General features: G+C 43.2%; 1 protein-coding gene across 1 annotated transcript in view; it reads right to left on the reverse strand.

Moving 5' to 3' along the window:
* The window catches only part of OXSR1 (oxidative stress responsive kinase 1), a 73,567-nt gene that overhangs the window by 28,356 nt on the left and 25,516 nt on the right, over positions 1-19,695 (reverse strand). The window contains exon 5 of the mRNA XM_029957804.1: positions 8,119-8,174. Coding sequence (XP_029813664.1) covers positions 8,119-8,174 — 56 coding nt within the window. The remainder of the gene's footprint in view (positions 1-8,118; positions 8,175-19,695) is intronic.

Consider the following 19,695-nt stretch of genomic DNA (forward strand, 5'->3'; position numbering starts at 1 on the left):
TGTGATGGGGAAACTGTAAACACAGAACTGTGTGAGTATTTCTTCCCAATTTTTTCCAAACTACACTGCTTATGTATTACTGAATTATAGGCCTGCAATGGGCCACTCTCCATAACTCAACTTTTTTTTTTAAACACACTACAAGCAATCAGAATCTTGAATGCCAATTTTAAGACTGATGACAGGCTTGGAGTGCAAGTCTCTGAAATTCCAGGGCTATTTCACATAAAACCAGAACATTATTGACCACAACTGGTTTGAAAATTCTTGAAACTCTGGTGACAGTTAACTGCAAATGCAAAAGCCTTTCCCTCTGTGGCCAGAGGAGCCAGAGTTACTCCATGTCTTAAGGATGTTATACTGAGGCAACAACTGCAACAAAAGATCCCCCTTCACAATTTGCAAGGAATGGTGTCCCTGTGAGGACAGTCTCAGGCTTCCCTCTGCATCACACCAGTAGTGCAACCAGACCCTTCTAATTAGACTTTCAATATTTGAGAAACACCACTGAAGTCATTACTCAGAAAGCTTCCAGCTCACTTTGGTTAGAGACTTCCAAGGACATGGACTTAGTGCTCACTGAAGTCACTACACATGGATAACTGCAAGGTGACATTGCAGGAAGTTTCACAGCAATCACAGGGCTAAAACCAGCACTAGCCAAGGTCCATCATATCATTAGGATTCAGCTTTAGAGATGTGCTGTCCAGTTCTCTTCCCTGTTCCCAAAGGCATCTTGGCTTCCTTCTAACCTTGAAGTTTTAGAACTGTTAGATGGATCCCTGTCCCATCAGCACTACAACCCTTATTTTTCTGGAAACATGCTTTTTGCAACACTGATTTTGCTTTGAGATCTGCCATGTGAGTATCAACCATCCTTGCTTTTCTCAGAAACTGAAGGAGCTTCCTAAAAGATTCAAAGTTATTTGCCTCTTACTGCTCATTACAGGAAGTCTTGCAAGATCTATTGTTCTAAACACAAGAGCAATTAGAAGTTCTTTTAAATAAGATAATACCAACAGAAACTTGTCCAAGTGCCATCAGTATTTTATTGTGATGTGCTGTATTTGAACTTGCATGTATTATCTTACCTCAAGTTTCCATGCAGTCATTTTGAGGGGAAAGGAAATGCTATTCAAAGCAAAAGCATTCCAGCACTAACAACACAAGTCCTTTAAACATTATTCACCACATCTCACATCAAACATGGGTTTATAAATTCCAGATGGAAACTGGGCCCCTACATCTGCCATCTGAGGTCAGCAAAAAGCTTAAATGGAATTAAAGTTTATTTCATTACATGGTTGATTTATTCAATGTTTTCCCAATCAATTTCCCTCATTTCCAGTGGGCTAAAACAGGCTCAACCAGCCTGTACTACTCTGCTGTAAGGAATGACTTTAAGACCATCTTCTCAAATGTCACCTTACTAACTTTATCCAAGCCCCAGCTACTAAGAATGTGCCTGCTCTCAAGAAATATCTACAAAGCAATAAAATACAATCCTAACCACAAGTTGAGGTTCAGTTCTTACTTCTGAGCAGTTGGTACAATTCTGAGTCTCCGTTCTCCAACAGAAACAGGTTACTTCAAGTGAATTTAACTCTAGAAAATGGGAAAAGCCATGAAATTCAAGACAGCTCAGAAGTGTTTACATTTGTACTCTTCCTTGGCAGCTCATAGTTTATATTGGCTCACTATGGTGACAACTGGAAAGGACTGAATCACCAGAACAGGGAGGAATTGGAAACGCTTGGACCTGGCTTGCAATACCAGTAACCACCACTGCTGGGGATCTACCGACTGTCAGATATTCTAAAGGAGCCCAAATACTGCAGACTTCCAGCAGTCTGTTGGCAAATAGCAGTCTCCAGGATGTCTGGACGAAAGCGGTAGGATTTTTTTTTTCAATCGTTTTTCTGAAGCAGTGTAGAAAATATTCATCTGCTGGAGCTGTGTCAGTGATATAAACCAAAGACTTCTTAAAAAAAGAGAAAAACATATATATCTATATCTATAGATATATATCTCCAGACTCTCTTATCACAGTAAAATCAGTCCAGGATGGGAATGTCAATTCTGTTGATGCAGACTTTGCAAAAAATATGGCAAATGTTGTCTTTTCCAGTAGAAATATCACATGTTTCAAACCACATACCCTACAGGACACCCTGCAGTGGCAACAAAGTTGCGGACCAGTGTTTGAAAAGCATGGCACTAGGCAAAAATTCCTGCTATTAAGGTATCCAAGTTATCAAACTTGAAAACTATCCTGGCCACTCAAGAAATATAAAAGCTGAAAGGAAACACTCCATCTGAACAACTCACCAATGCAAGAATGTTGTGGCACATCACAATGTGTATTACCACAGGAATATACATTTCTACCATAAAATGCATTGTTTTACCCAAATCTAGAGGTCAGCTTTTAAAATCATCTCTCCTTGGCCATCTCACACTGTAACATTACCTTAATCCTAAAAAGCTACCGCACGTAGCTGCCTACAGTATACACAGAAGCAAAAGACAGGAAGAATGTGCACTAAGAACCAGGACAAAAGCTTGCTGATATCAGAAGGGTTCCTACAGAGTCTGGTGGGTTTGGATCAGACCCTAAAGCAGTTCCCAACTTCAACAGGGGCTGAAAAACTGAATAATCCAATCTTGACTTCAAACCACTCGGAGTTGTTTTTAAACAAAAAGTATTTCAGAAGACAGCACTAAGTGTTTTTGTCACCAGTCACTTTCCTTCTTGTTCAGTTGTTCTCCATCAGAAAATACCTACAGTTGTAGTTAAATGTTTTCCTGCAAACCTTACAGCTTTTAGAGCACTGAAGATGAACAAACCTGGCAGGAAGAGGAGGAAGGCCATGGCAAACAGCAATTTTGTGCTGAGAAAGCAGTAGGTGATCGGACACCAGAGAAAAGGAAGGTTAGTGGAGAACAAAAATCAAAAGCTTCTTTCAAGTTTATATGGATGTACAGTGGTATTGGATCTGTAAATACACACTTGTTCTCCTACTGCACAAAGTAACTTCAGGATGACAAAGCCCAGGCTGGGTGAATCCACCCACTGCCCTTGGAGAAGTGGTTTCAACAACAAAACAGCGCAACATCTCTTCAGGAAACACAGACAGTACAAGTGACACAGAGAAGAAGTTACTTCACATCATGCTGCTGCAGGAGAGGCACTAAAACTCTCCACTGGACACAGAAAAATACCTCTGGCCCTTTTTCTGAAAGGGAGAAGCAGCTCCTGACACAACAGGAGCCATGATACAACACCAGCTGCAATCGACACTTCCCTCCCAAGTCAGATTTGTGCCTTGCCCCTTCTTAGAGCCACTTAATCTCCTAAAGTTAGAGTTTCCTAAGGGAAAGTGGGGAATGACACTGCCTGCACCATAGCTCGATGTTTATGTAGAGCGCTATTTTAGTACAATGAATTAAGAGCAGTCAGGAACACAGCGAACCGGTGACAAGCTGGCATGGATTTGTGGAAAGTTACACAAATTCAGTTACACAAGTTTTGCCTGGCCTTAACTATCCCCATTTTATAAATAGATAAAGCGAGAGGGGTTGGGCAATTTGCCCAGGATCAATTAGCAAGTCCTGAACAACTTTGTGAAATCTCAATCCACTTCAACCGCTTGGCAGCGCGGCCGTCCCGGGCCATGGCAGGCACTGCGGGCACCTCTCGGATTGCGCGTTAATAATTCCCTGGTTTCAAATCCTGAAGATACCCTGCAACCAAAAAATCCCACCCATGGAGGGATGTGCGCTCTCAGCCCTCAGCAGGCTCTTCTATCATCACATTCAATCACAGAGGGATGGGCAACAGCATTATTTAATACCCCAGTGGACAAAATCAAGGAAAAAAAAGATTTATTCTGTATTCCGACTCAGTAGGATGCTGATATCGTGCCATGGTTGGAGTGTGGCTCACACTGAGCAAGTCTTGTGCACCCTGGGAGAGCTTCCCCTCAACCTCTCCCATCCCTTTCCCATTTATCAAGATGCTCACTTCATTTCACAATAATTTATAGGGCCTGCAAAGTTAAGTAAACTGACAAATGCTAAGTCTTGCTTACTGTGAGAAGTCATCTCCTGGTTTATGCAGCAATATTGGTGCTGATGCAGTTTATGTTGACAAGAGTGCTTTTACCCACACAGCTTTTAGACTCCAGGGAGCCAATAAATGCCAGGGCAAAGAGGCTTTATGCCCCGATTAAAAGAAATAACTGCCATGGAGAGGCTGGAACACAAAAGAACATGGCTATCTCAATTTACATTGCAACCACAGCCCAGAACAACGGTATCTGGGAAAGAGTCCTGCTCTCTCCAGAAGACAGATTAATTCAATGTGCAGGAAAACACTTCAAACTGAGAAAGCGACGCTGAATTGTGACAGGCTCCAAAAACCTCGTGCCAAGCCACCAGCCCAAGCCAGTGCCCTTGGAAAAAAAAAATAAAGTGTTAAGATAGAAGCAAACTGCCTCAGTTTAGTTCTCGCTGGTCAGCTCGGTCTGTTAAAGACAATTTTCTCCTTGGTTCAGTGGATGCACATTTTGAAAGCAAAAGGAGCTACAGAGTTAAAAATAGAGCCATGAGTAAAAATACCAAGTCCCAAGACTTGGGGAGGAGTTTCAACCTGGGAATTTGTGCAGGCCATTAGAGGAATTTTTAGAAATCCCGCTCCCAGCAAATGCCCCCGAGTTCACAGATTTCTCCTCCACCCCTTCACCTGCTCCCACAGCAGCTTTCACACCGGATGCACAACCACCAATTCAGAGTTACAAACAGAACCTGAGAAATGTCTGACACACTTTCATCAAGTTGCTTTTTCTGTTCAGCCTTAACAGAATTGCATGGCCCAAATTAACAAAGGAGGCTTTAATTTTCACTAGTTAGAACTGTAGAATCCTGCAGCAAAATTACTGCCATGAATTCTACACAGTGAAATTTTCCCGTAATTAAATTCACTGATACACTGTGGAGGTACAGCCCAGCAGTGAGGATTCCTCCATTACAGGGATGAGCATTTTTTTTCCAAACCTTGAAAGCACTTTGCTTCTTTTCCTCAAAGGATTTCTAGTTTGAGATATACACTCCTTATTTACATTTAAGAATTACATTTCTTCTGAGACAAGAAGCAGGAATTGTGTCAAGCAGTAGGAAACACACAGGAACACAAGGTTGCAAAGGCCAAACATTGAATAAGACCTTCTTAACAACTGTTCACAGGCAGTGTGGCTTGAGGAATGGCAAGAGGGAAAGGAGTCATTATAAAAGAATGGAAGTCATTCTTCCCTGCTACATTATTTAAATTTTTCATGTACACCAAACCAGCTCCTAGCAGGGAGGTGCCCCATTCACTCTGACCCTCAGGCTTCATTCCACAGCTGATCCATTTTTTGGGTTTTTCCTTCTGGTGTAACTTTCCAGTGAAACTTATACATGTTTGTTTCATGGGAACGCAGTGATGTCATCTAGCTCAGAACTGAAGCACTCAATCAACAGAATTATTCAGAATATGCATTAATATTATTGTCAAAGGCAAGTGCTTTGATCTCGTTGAAACAAATCTCATTTTATTGGGATTGGTTTGCTTCCAGCATTTTTTCCTCCCCAAAGAATTCGCTAGAAATTTTGCTATTTCATCCTGGGTCAGGAGGAAAGGAAGCTTAAGTGTCAGAAATTCCCACAGAAACAAAATCTCGTGTTATGACCAGGTCAGGCTCTTCTCTATTATTCATTAATTTATTTTCGTTTCTTTCAAGTCATCAGCTGCCTCCACAGAAAGGAAAGTGCTTCCTGCCACCGGGTGAACTCGCTGACCTTGGTTGAGTTTAGTGGCCCTGCTGTGGCTGATGAAAAGTCACAGAGTCTCACTGGACCTTCTGCATGTTCAAAGGAAGAGTTTGTAAAGAGGGAACTTTGCACATCTCACAATGCTGCTTTCACAGGATAGGCTGAGAGGTGGATTTCATCATTTAAATATTGCACATACAAACCACAAGTAGTTCAGTCTAGGGGAGCAGGTACAAATTACAGACAAAATAAATCCTCTGGAATTCATACAGTTAAGATCAGTCAATCTTAAAGTTACTTATCAACTAAAAATTATTCAGCAGAAAAAAGCACAAACAGGTACCTATTAGCAGTGAGACTTAATATAAAAAAAAGCCAAGCCCTGGCACCCTTGTGGAAGAGAAACACAAGCAGCTTTCTCTAGGTTGGCAGAAACACTCAGAATAACAGCTATTTGCAGCCTCTCCCAAAAGAGAATCTAAAGCACAAATCCAAAAAGTTACATCTTGGCCCCATTATGAAAAAAAATCTAGGATTTTATTGTAAAAAGTTTCCTCCTTTGAGCGTTTCAGAAGCCACTCCCTACCTTCCATCAGCTGCCACACAGATTAATTATTTACACCTCATTAGAAATATAACAGCAGGCATTAAGGGCACTGGGAGACTTAAAAAGGAAAACAAAGCAACTTCAGGTTTTAAACAGAAATAGGTGTTATATTCTGTAAAAGGGATTATTGTCCTCTGCAGAGAGGGGAGAGCTACCTATAAAAAACACATTGCAACGTGTTCTGCTTCCTGGTGGATAATCCACAGCTTTCATTCCAAGATGCAAAGCCAGGCATAGATATTCCAAAGGAATAAAAAATGCAGTAGGCACTTCCCCCTGACACAACAGTCACTGCCCTATCCCTTAACCCCCAGCACACTGGCTTGACTCACTGCTGTGCCTGCACCAGCAGGACAGGGAACTAAAGAGACCTTATCACCCACAGATATGTCTCTTCCCAATTAAATATGGGATTGAAAATGCTAAACATTTACAAGGATGTTTGCCAAGATGGCAGGACCAGGCACAAGCTCTGCCCTCCAGCTAGAAGTGACACAGGGACTGGAAAAGCACTGCGAGATCCACAGAAAGGATGGAGTCCTGAGAGAAAGGACAGCTGGAGAAGAATCGTACTCAGTAGAGGAAAACAGCACCCTGGGAAGAGGAGGAAAAGCAAATATCACAGGCTCTAAATGTACTCTCCAAAAATCTTGTCTTACTTAATAGCCTGCAATACTAATAATCACAAAATCATGGCCTAGTTCAGGTTGGAAGGGACATTTAAATGTCACCTAATCCAACCCCCTGCAGCGAGCAGGGACACTTTCAACCAGAACTGGCTGCTCAGAGCCCCATCCAACCTGGCCTTGAATGTTTCCAAGGATGGGGTGTAATTGCTGGTTTCTAGAAAGAAGAGTGAAGTTGAAAGAAAATATCAGAGGGGACTGGAGGGGAGGCACACCCCTTTTCCACAGACACACTGTCCACCCACACCAAGGACTGTTTCCAACACACCTGTGTTGCTGCAGCTCATGACAGCCCTGACTACAACACACAACTCCAGGCAGATCTGTATTAGCTAAAGAAACTACCTTTACAGTTTTCCCTACCCTATTCCTAAGCTTGCATGACTGCTCCCAAGACTTCCAGCTCCCTCCAGGTTGGGCTGGGTCAGGGCGGCCAGTTAAATACCTCCTCTGCCACCCAGTTCAACTGGAGCAGACCAGGGAACATCCACATGAGCAGTTTGATCAGCAGCTCTTTCCATAAGACAAAATTGTAAGGGACCTTTACTATCAGATATACCCATTTCCTTCTGATAAATCAATCCACCTTTGGCACAGTCCTTTGGAAAACCACCTTACACACTGATGATAAATCAGTGAGGTCTGTGCACTCCACTTCCAAGCCTATAAATCTGCTGAGTTAAAAATCTGACTAGCTTATGCCAAGAATTTTATCTGATCTATTGATTCTGAGCACTTGACAGTCAAATGATTTATTTCTGTTTATTGTCATTGTTCCAAATAAGAGTATTTTAAGATAACAAGATGTAGTAAATTCTGGTTCAGTTTCTTGTTTTGGTTTGTGGTTTGTTTATTGTTGGCGTTTTTGGTGTTGTTGGTTTTGTTTGTTTGTTTTAAGAACCGTGGGGCTTTTTGAGGCTAACAATTTCTTGTAAATTTCTCCTTGATCATTAAATAATTTCTTTGGATATGCAGTTATGCCTAAAGTTTACTCAGAGTTACCAGGAAAGTTACCTGCAATTTGCACTGAGCCATCTTCTCCAAGAAGAATATTTCCTGCTTTCACATCCCTGCAGAAAGATAAAGCAACAATAAGTGGAAGCCATTAAATATTTCCTTCAACCAATAAAAATACACAAAACAGTTATTATTTCTTACATTTTGTTTCTTGCGTTAGCACCTCCTGCCTCTAATCATGCAGAAATAGTAGGGGCTTAACATCAATTGTAACTTCATAGACAGACAATAAGTAGTATTTGTATGATTTATAGCTAGTAGCATTTCAGGTACTATGTACAGAAAAAAAAATAAAATTACAACTTAGCAGAAGGAACCCTTAAAAATGCAAGGAAAGTGGTTTGTCCCAGGTTTTAAAACTTAGCTAGAAATGTGAAAACAGAGCCTAGCACTGATCTGATCCTCATGCATCCCTTCAGCAGGAGCAACTTCAAGACACGAGTTGATCTCCTGCTGAATGCACCATGTTCTCCCCCCAGCCCCATGTCTTGCTCCTCTCCTGCCCCGGAGGAGTTCACATGCTGCCTTAGGAAATCAGTTTAGCCCCACACACTGGTGAAAATACAGACAAAAGAAAAACCTTTGCTTGTGGCTTAATGAACAGAACCTCAATACCAACGGTCAGGTGAGTAGAGCTGGTACAAGAGAGATGGTGAGAATGGGAAAGTGGGGTCACTCAACTGTCCTGTGAAGCCTCAGCTTTAGTGAAAAAGTCTCCTTGAATTTTTTTTACCAAAGTCAATGAACACACAACAACATCCAGCATGTGCTATGAAAGTTTTGTACTGCCCTCTTCCTAGACAAAAAAAGCTCTAAGCTTTTAGGTTTACAGTAGCACTTCTCCACCTTGAGGGAATGCTACATTCCCTCCAAACACTTCGAAGTTTTCTAGTTTGTTTTCATGGGCTGCTCCCCCCACCAAGCCAAAAGAAGCACCTTTATAGTTGACATTTGGGTTCACCAGCACTGCTGCTAAACCTGCGCTGCCCAGGAACCCACACAGACCCGGAGCAAAAAGAGGAAAACAACACCAAAATAAGCAAATTTTCCCTCCACTGCCTTTGACAAATATTCCAAATCATTTCACATAGAGAAAAAAGTCAAAAGCTATTTTTTCCCTCCTCCCTTGTGCATCATGAGAACAGAACTGGCTTGATGGTCTGGCCAAAGCGGCCCGGTCAGGCCCTGGAAATCAGCTCCTTCCTGGCTTTGCTCTTCTCAAGAGGAGGCTGGGCCACTGCCAGCTCCAGGCCAGGATAATTTTAAACACATCCTCTCCAGCATTAGCATTTATCACACTCTTCCCAATACCCAGTCTAGGATACTGGCATGGCAAAGCTTTCCCCCAACATACAGTGGAACAAAACAGACCATAAGACAGTCCCACTGAAGATGAACACCAAACTGCAGCTGACAGCACCTTGACCCTTCAAACAAGTATTCCAAGTCCTGCCAAATGTACACCTCCTGCTAGCAGCTGGATAGATCTATATGGAAACTCTGAAGTTATATGACATGACAGAATTGAGGAGCTGACTTTCCCTCCAAGGAGCATTATTTTGTTCTCTTCCTGCAATTAACGGCTGCAGCAATTGGAGATCAGACAGCATCAGCACCACACTGGATGGAGACTCTTAAAGAGACCAAGGCCCTGAGGGGATTAAATACCCAATTAAGCATGTAGCTATGCTCCCCCCCTTAGCATCCTCTGGCAAAATCCAATACAACTGGAGCTGTAGAGCTAATTGCTGTGAGAGATCCAAACCTGACTGACCCCTGCACTCCCACAAAGTGTTCATAGTCCGTAACAGGGAGGAATGGAAAAGCTCCCTGCCAATAGTTAGGCAGATGATGCCTCTGGGATCCAACAGCGTGAGCATGTGGAGACACTGGAGTGAAGTGCCCAAGTCTGCTGCTTCCTAGGTAAGGAACTGGCTCACACGCTGTGAAATGGGCTTGGCACAGGCACAGCCATCTCCAGGAATCCCCCTGTGCACCAGCACTAATTCAGAGGGAACACAGGGTGCTCAGGAAACTCTCCAATCCTACTGGAAATGTTTATCCACATCTGATTCTCCTGCAAGAGCCAGGATGCACAAGGCCCTTTCAGAGCTGCCTGCCAGTTCCAGGTTACAGGGAAAGGAATAGGAGGCACTGAGCTTGCCTGCTGAAGTTATAATTTCTCTTACTGGAGCAAGAGTAATTTCCTCTTCCATCTGTACTCCAGGGCAGCCCAGGATGCTGGAGCATTTCCCCAGTAAGCTGGGCCTTTCCAAACCTCCCCTCTGGCACAACAGCATGTGTGGCTCACTCAGCCCCCGGAGCAGACCATACTCAGCTGTGAAGGAAGTGCCAGGGAAGTTTTTAAGCAAAACTAAGGATGTGGCAAAAAAAAAAAAAATCAATCAGGCTTCACTGGTGTAGCAACAGTGGCCAGAAAACAGGACACATTCAATACCACCAAACCATCCCACCACAACAGAGCAAGCTGGACAGGCTTAGAATGCAAAAAGTAGTGAAACAAGCACTCAGATTGAATTCCATAAGAAAAAAGAGTCAAAGTACTCCAGTCCCTTAACCTCCCCCACCAATGCAGAGGCTTGTTTTCTTTTTAACTTCAGCTTGGATTAATTAAAATTTATATATTTTCTTGTTGAAAACAAAAGTTGGTAAATACGATGCTTAAAGTTGGTTCAAGAAATTAAAACAAGTCATTGCCACAATTCCAAATCCAAGAGGCTGAAACTGCCACTGCCAAATACCCAAGTCAAGCTGCAGAATTAAATCACCCCTTCATGTGGCATTTCCTCACAGTGACCAGCCCTCTGCAAAGGCCATTACTCACTCCAGCCTGGTGCACTCCACCCTGGAGCAGCAAAACTGATGGGGCACCTAGATGTTTGGGGACACCAACTCCATTTTGGAGTTACTGTACCATAGAGGCAACTTCCAGCTTTCCCATTCCTCACCCCAGCCTATACATAACACCATAACACTGGGAGAGCACAAATCCCTTTCCTTAGCATATACTGGTGCACTGGCAGTGTCTTCAAAGTAGGTTCTCCTCTAAAATCATTTTTAAGATTAATTAATTGCATTTAAAGCAACGGGGCAGGGAAGAGAGGGTAAGTGCTTTCCTGTTTATTCTCCTCAGGAGATGCTTATAAACTCACACACTGAATGGCGAGAAGTTTGTTACTCCAGGATATAGTTATTGCCAAGTATAACAATTTGAAGGTACTTCCTATTAATGTGGTAATGACCATATCCTGGGCTGATACACTGGGAATAAATGGTGTGCCTCTGGCACAATTACTACACTGGAAACAGGAAGCAGCTTTAGGCTTTAGCATAAACAGTAATTATACCAAGTTTTAAATGAAGTTACAGAAGGATGTAAACTTTCTTGTTGGTAGCTTAACAAATGCTACAGTAGTTCCAGACATTCTCGCTCTGTAGCTGTCACATTCCCTTCTTCTAAAGCCTTCAGAAGCCCTTCCACAAAATAACAATTATGTTTTTATTTACCTTGTACTTCACAACCTGAGTGGGAAGAGGGGTTTGGACTTGCTCCAGTGCAAAGCTGGATTCTCCACATCAGCCTTGAGAGGTTTCGCAGCAGGGCAGAAATCCCTCCTCATCTGCATCCCAAACTGGTTTAGCTTCCCACTAATGTACCAGTTACATCACATTAATGCCTTCAGGGTGGGGCTGGGCCACAGGCATCATGTGCTGTACAACCAAATCTGACCCCGACAACAAAATTACAACCACACTTCCAGCTACAGGAGGCTTGGGAGCACAGGAAGACAATGAGATGACAGTCCCCAGTTTTGAGTGCTGGGTTCCCACATCCTCCACAAATTACTTTTTAGCAGGGCGGGGGGGGAACTACAGGAACTGTATCCTGATGGCTTGTTCCCACTATAAAAAGCCTACATAAGTACTTGAAATTCTGCTTAATGATCAGATCTGCCCTCACCCATAGCCCTCAATCCTTGGCACCAACATACAGTGCTTGCTAAGGATGCTTTGTTAAGGCCACTGCAGCCACAATACAAGGGACCTGAGCAAAGAGTGGCATTCCAGGTGCTCTGCAGGCCAGCACTGGGAAGAAAATTATCCCAGGAAAGAGGAAAGAGAGATAAGCCCTGTTTACTCTGCCTATGCTTCCAGCCTGCTGGCATGTGCCTTTAGGATGCAAAGCTGGATGTCAGCACAGCCGTGAGTCATCTGCCCATTAGATGCAATTTACATCAACTGCAACAATAAAATTTCATGGACTGAGCTCCACAGTGCATAATTTGGCATGAGGAAGGAGTGGTTGGTCCTGCCAAGTTTCATTTAAAAAAAGAGAAGGTGCAAGATGCAACAATTACTATTTTCTGTTAATAGTAATGAAGAACTCAAAATATTTATGCTGAATGCAACCAATTGCTGGAGCTGATGTTGTTCTGAGTCATGCAGAAAATGCTCCCTGGACAATATCTCTACATACAGTTAAATATGAAGCAATCTGTGACATTATACACCAAATGAGCACTATACTCTCTGTACCATGAAACATTCCCTTCCCTTCAATGATATGCTGTTACCTGTGTCACCTCTTCCCTTTGCCTTATAAGCCAAGATATAAAAAGCTGGTGACATGCAAGTGCTTTACCATTTAGAGCTGCCAAATGTAAACTAGGCTTGGAGCGTGCAGGCAGATCAGTATTTTTACACCCTCAAATGTCAGTAAGTTCAGTACAACACAGGAGAAGGCATTCAAGACAACGCTGGAAGTGCTGTACACATTAACATGTCCCTGCTCCTGCTCAGGAAAGCTGTGTGCACTAATATTTTCCTGTGACAGAGTTGAGCTTTAAGTCCCAAACTCTTGGGTGAGGTGCAATTGCTGTCTATTACTGTGCTGTACTTAACTGCAGAGCCGGCCTCAGGAACATCTCCCAAAGCTTGAAGGTTTTCCAATGGCAGAGAGCTGGCAGAGCAGCTTCCATACTCCTCTCCAGCCTCCCTGCTGAGCCAGGCATAAGCAGAGGGAGGAGAGGGCCAAGTCCACAGCTTGCTTCATCCCTGCTCATCCACAGCCCTCTCAGCAGGCCCTCGTGGCCACTGGCAGCCGGGCCCCGCGGCAGCAGCCAGGCTGCCATAAATTACAGCGGGGGACCGGCCCAGGGACACGCTTTACTGCTCAGGATCAGGGAAGCACAGCGACTGCCGCTTCCCTCCTCTCCGAGCTGCTCTGTCAGCTGCTGGGCTGTGCTCAAAGACCAGGGCCTCGGTGCAGGAACTCAATGCCAGCAGCACAAGGCAACTCATGATTTACCCGAGGGCTCAAATGAGACAGGTATTTTTAAAGGCACAACTTCATGGGGGCTACAAAGGTAGGAACACTTAAAAGCTTTTTTAACTGTCATTTTAACGGCTGGAGAAAGTTAGATGAATAATCCAATGTAACCAGGAATTAAAAAGGTTCTTTTTGTGCTTTTAAGCAGAGTGAAGCAAGGCTTTGGCAGGTAGAAGTTACTGTTTGCAAAGCCACAGTCTGTCACAGTCATGTGTAGACAAAGCCCAATGGAAAGGACTGTCAGCATCCATCAAAATGAGCTGTAAGAGTGCATCAAGTACTTGTTTTCTCTGTGCCCTACCCTTAAGATCCAGGCAGATCACTCTGAGTGTAATGAAGAGACCTCTTGGGAGAGATAACTCCATCCTGTCTCTTGGCATAGGCAAATAGAAACCCCAGTGAGGGCTATATGAGAAATTAATCTCCCATTGCACTTTATTGTAGCTAAATCATAAAACACCTTTCAAGAGGCTGCATGATACACTTTCTCGGTACAAACCCTCTTGATTTTTTGCCCTCCAATGTTGCTTTAAGTAGAGGGTTTGGGGCCAAAGAAACCACAACGTGAATTGGATTTCTTTTAGGTTAAGCCACTGTGTCAGCTCAGACAAGGGACGACTCACTAAGGAAAGCTGCAGGAGATCTGCCTGAAATATACTGTCATCCTCCTTGACTGAACAGCTCCAGGAGCTGGGAAGATGCTGAGGCAGTACAGAAAGAGTTGCAGACCTTGGGCTAACCCAGTGTGAGTCTCTGTTATGAAGTGTCACATCCCTCTCTGTGTCCCTGTCTGTCACTGTTATCGCAGCGTCTGCAACTTCCCTTTATCTCGGCAAATTACGTCCAACTTACACTTTTCACTCCTGTGCCAACTCTGCCTTTGATGCTTTCGCACTCTCTTTAATTCCTTCTCTTCCCACGTGGTTACAGCCTAACGAGGGTTAAAGGGTGGTACAGTTCAAGGACAGATCCTGTCTGCCTTGGACTCCACCACCCATCCATCACCAAGCCAGCCCAGCATCAGTGCTCAAGTAACTTCACCCACACATCACTGTGGGGAAGTTGCTCCAGGTGATCCAAAACCTTAAAAAACAGTTTTCAGACAGATCAGCTCCTTAAGACAGAAAATAAAGTGCTACAAACACTGGATTTAGCCCTACCTCCCAACATGGAGATGATCTAATCACACCAACCTTCACAGCCCCACTTCTTCCTCCAGCAAAAGACTCTGTTGTTTCACACATTCACCCCAAAGCATGTCACTGCTGTAACAGCAGCTCATGACAAGGAGGATTTGCCAATCAACCAGGGCTTCTGACACCCTTCAGCAGTCAATGCAAGAGAGAAGCTATATCTCTAACTTCACACACCGCTTTTAAAGTTTCCCCGAGTCTGTCAGAACTTCAGGGTTTTTTCTCTTGTATAAGGAAAGGACCCTGCCCAGCAGGCTTTAAAATCAAGTTTTCATACCGCTGAACAGCAGCTAAAAATGTACCAGTATTTCTTCCACAAATTCATCTCTTTAGCCCTTCCATTTCCTGATCCTACTTCCTAAGGACTGCAGTGGGGACAAGGCACAAAGACCCTTTAACAGCTGCAGCATGAAAAGCAACACACACATCGAAAGCTGTGGAGTCACAAGGTCTGTTCCTACCCCTGGAGGCCCAGATATTTTTGGGACACCTTGGCTTAGTCAGTGGTAACAGAGGAAAACAGTCAAGTTCTAACGTGGTCTTGTTTCAATATTTCATGTCAAATGATTTAACGTGCAAAGAGGCAGGTTTGCTCTGTGTGGCAGTACCAGTGATGCACGTCACCATGCTGCAGTATCTCCTGCATGTTATAACATGTTCCTAGTGTCCTCAGAAATAGGACTTTCCCAGAAATTACCACATGTAGATCACCCCAGTTTGAGTACAAGATGCATCAGGTAGCAGAAGAAATGAGAATATCAAGTGATTCGCACGTCCCCCTGCCACAATGGAAAGAGGAAAGGTCATTCCAGTAAAGACAGAACCAATCTGGATCAAATAAGGCCCAAAAAATGTACATAGGGTGGCTTAAAAAGGTCTTAATTTCCAAAAGGCAAAAAGCACCCCTCTTCTGGAGAAGCAGTATGTATATCTATACACACACAAGGTCCAAGGCATTCCCCTATGCAGCCAAGAGCTGTCCCTATCTACACAGCCACCCACAGCTCCTGCTCAGCCATGTCTGCAACGTGACACAGGAGGAGAAATTCGAGACACCCAGAGCCCTGACAGCTCAACTTCCTCCTCCAAAATCTAGGAAACAACAGTTTTAAGCATGACCAGCATAGGAAGAAGAAAGATCTCCATATTTCAACCAGTAATTCCTATAAAATGGAGAAAGCAGTTATAAAATTGGGTATGTATACAATGGAAACAGTGCTCTCTCAGTTACCAGTCTCACTTGGTGATGCTTTCCAGGCTACCACTAAGTGATAGATTTCTCTGTGGCAGTTCCCTATTTGTTGTCCTAAATGTGTGTAGGTTTTGTCTCATTTTTTTTTTTAAAGTATTAACTTTACTTTTTAATATCAAAGTTTTATTAGAAGTCTACTAGGCAGGATATAATTTGATTTAGTAAACATACAAAAATAACTTCTGATGTAACCTTACAAAATTTTCAAGAGCTTAATACGTTACCACACAAATTTAGCAAGTGACCCTTTTTTCTCATGCTTTAGCAGAAGACATGAAGTGGTCTGAATAAATGCTTAAGGCATCTCCAAAAATGTAGCTTTTAGGACCTGTAAAGGCCAGAAAATCTGCTGCATCACAATAGGGGACAATACCCAAAGCCCCCTTTTTGAAGGGAGTTATTTACTCCATATATCACAGTGGAAAAGATGAACATGATTATTTAAACAGTCACTCTGCTGCTGGGTAGATGCTGCAAGAGCCTATACCAGGCAATATCATCCCAGTAATCTACACCAGATAAATGCAGTGACATGAGACAGATGTCACACAAACACTGCTGTACACAGGTGTGAATGGCACTTGGTTTCTGCAGAGTAGAAAGCTAAAAGAATCTGTTACATTTTCACCTGATACATTTAATGCTGCAGACAGCAGATGACTATTCTTCCTGGAAACACATCAAATTCAAATGCTCCTGACAATTCAAGAACTGCTGGAAACTACATTAGTTGAGTGTGCAACTCATTCATGGATCACTGATCAAAACCTGTCACTGCTTTTGGAGATCACCCCAACCTCTATCTCCTGCTTTTCATGGTACTCTTCCCACTTCACATCTCCATGCAGCAGAGGGAAAAACCTAAAAACTTCCCCTCCTTCTAATGTGATGCACAGGAGTTCTACCAAAAGTAGGTTTTCCCCTGGACTACACCGAAGTTACTTTGAGTAAGTGCAGGAAATTGAGTGACAAAGTTCAGAGGCAGCACCTGGGTCTGAGGAGAAAACATGGGGGTAAACACCTGATTGCAACAGCCACACCTCCAGACATCCCCCTGCAAACACACAGAGTCCCCTGGAGCTGCTGCAGGGCCCCCAGCACCCCTGTGATCTGAGCAGCAACAATATTTACCAGCAGAGGTTTAAATCCCAGGTTTTTAGGCTTCAGAGCAGAGACTGTTCTTTATCCACTTTGAGGAAAACTGTCTCCACAGGAGTTATTGTTTCTGGCTGTCTGCAGATTTGGGATTTACATCTGGTTCGTATTTCCTCTCCGCAATCACAGTGGGGTATTTTTTGGTTTTGTTTTTTCTTTTTTTTTGAACAATGAATTTCTGGATGATGCAGTGGAAGAAACAACCACCAGGAGAACATGTTGGTTTGCCAAACCACCACAATACACCCCCATCTGACTATACAGAGAGTAGGATTTGGTGATCCTTGTGCCCTTCACACTGCGCAGAGCAAGGTGTTTGTTGGGGGAACAAATCACCCAGTACAACCCAGAGCTGCATCTTGTCCTCCTTCCCACTGAAACAGCCAAGAGTAACATTTCTGTGACTACTGAACTATTTACAAATTAAAGCTCTAAAATTTATATTAACTACTACCTCTAGGAGTTATTTCTAGCCCTACCATACTATAAAAGAAGAGCCCAAAGCACACATCTCTGAATAAGAAAATTCCACTTCCCACAGCTGAGCAATAGCCAACTTTCAAATTACCAGTGTCCTGACTTAAAATCAAACTGGCAATTAGAGGTGGAAAGGCTCCACCCGTTATCCATTCCTCCCCTACCAAACTTCACTTCCAAAACGCACTCCCCAAAGTAAGATTACAGCACTGTGGAGAGAAGGGCTTGTAGTTCTCCCACATTATTGCTACAGAAACAAAAAAGTACAGTATTTCAGTCATCAAAATAATCAGAGGCATATTGGAATCCAGTTTAACCACAAGACCTGCCAGCACAGCTATCAATGCATTAATCAGCTACATGAAAATTAAGCTTGAATCCTGGACAGCCAAGCTGTGCCGAAATATATCCATCAGCTTCTTCATCTTAAATACAAAACCCGCTATTGGAGCAGCACTCTTGCAAAAGCCCACACACAAGTCTTGGTGATGTGCTCACTTCCTTTTTTCAGAAGTTATTTACTCTTAATATAGGTAAAGAGGCAAAAAATTAAACTTTGATCCTCTGTCAGAACCATCCTAAGGTCCAAAAAATAAGTGAATATAGTCGGCATAGAAGCACAGCAAGAATACTCTTTCCAGGGTCTCCTTTAAAGCAACATTCAAACAGCTGCCCCAGCACCCTGCTGCTCACACTCTTGATTTTCAAAAGACACCAAAAAACCCCAAAACATTCAGTAGGGCAGCATAGGCTGATCTAGCTCAGCAGATCAAATGTGCTTCTGCATCTCTCACCCTGTAAGAAGCAGAGCAGCCAACAAAGTAATAGCTGGACTGCTGCCATGCCAATATTTCGAGTGCATGCAATCCTAAACCACTTTCCAGGCTTTTCTGTATTTACAAAAAAAGCAAGCAAGTATCACATTTATTGTGCTGCAATAAGAGAATCTGGTTATATTTGAGCAGCGTATCATTTCACCTGGACTAACTAAAATATTCAGTTACACAACAGCTAATCATGAACAGAAGATAAGCTCTGAGATAAAAATAGGGAGAAAGACAGAGAGACCTTGTAACAGTTAATCAGCATGATTCATTTGTCAGACTGCCATACGGAGCACCACCTGAAAAAGCCTTGAACTTCCCTCCAATAAATCTTTTTAAGCAATAAAACCTCTTGGGTTGGTTTTACTTTAGTTTTATTTCTAAGTCATTCATCAAACTCCTGCTAATCCCCAAATACACAGAGGAATCAGAGTCCAAATGGGGAAGAGGTACAACATACCCTGAGTGTCACCCAGACAAGATTAGCCCGGCAGCGACCCCTCACAGCACGTCAGTCTTGCTCAACTTCCATAAAAAAAAAAAGTGCCTGAGCACATTCCTGCAGGACAGCTTCATCCAAAGGCTTCCGAGTCTGGCCCTCCGTCCTCAGCACACTGGCTGGTGCCCAGGTACTTAACTCACTCAGCATGAGCCGGATCACTGGGATTTCAAATCCGCATTGGGATCACTGTGCTACGCAGGAAGCCACAATGGGGACAGCAGCAGCAGCTGGCACAGGAGAGATGGCCAGGGATGGGCACATGGCAGGGAAGGCAGGGAGCTGCTAACTCTGCAATACGGAGGCAGTGGTGATTTTGGAGAAAGATGGGCATCATTTGTAATCGTCACCTCGGTATAGAGTGTTTCATGAAAATAAAACTGATTTTGCCTTCTCCTTTGTCTTTCCCATAAGGCCTCAAGACACTTACCAACAGCCTTTGGAAGATGAAAGCAAAAAAAACATCACTTTGGGCAAATGTGGGAAACTTCAGCATTTGTTGCTGAACAATGGTGCCTATTCAAGTCTCGGACTTGCTCTGGCTGTTAATTAGGAAAGTAAACAAAAAAAAGAATTATAATTTAAGCCTTCACTAGATATTTGGCTTTCTAATCTCCTCTAGAGAATACTGTCAAACTCCTCTCCTGTCCAAAGCAGGGATTTACACTTCCACGCCAACCCAGTTCCCCAAACCTTAATTGGAAGTGGCACTAAGTTCAAGGCGGACTTATGCAGAGTAAGATTCAGCAGCAGAATTTCATTAAGCCAGTTTTTCACGTGTTAACTTCATTTACCCATTTAAGATGATGAATAATTCAGAAGTA

The sequence above is a fragment of the Manacus vitellinus genome, unplaced genomic scaffold (genome assembly GCF_001715985.3).
Source record: "Manacus vitellinus isolate BGI_N305 unplaced genomic scaffold, ASM171598v3 scaffold_12_pilon, whole genome shotgun sequence".
Taxonomy (NCBI): Eukaryota; Metazoa; Chordata; class Aves; order Passeriformes; family Pipridae; genus Manacus; species Manacus vitellinus.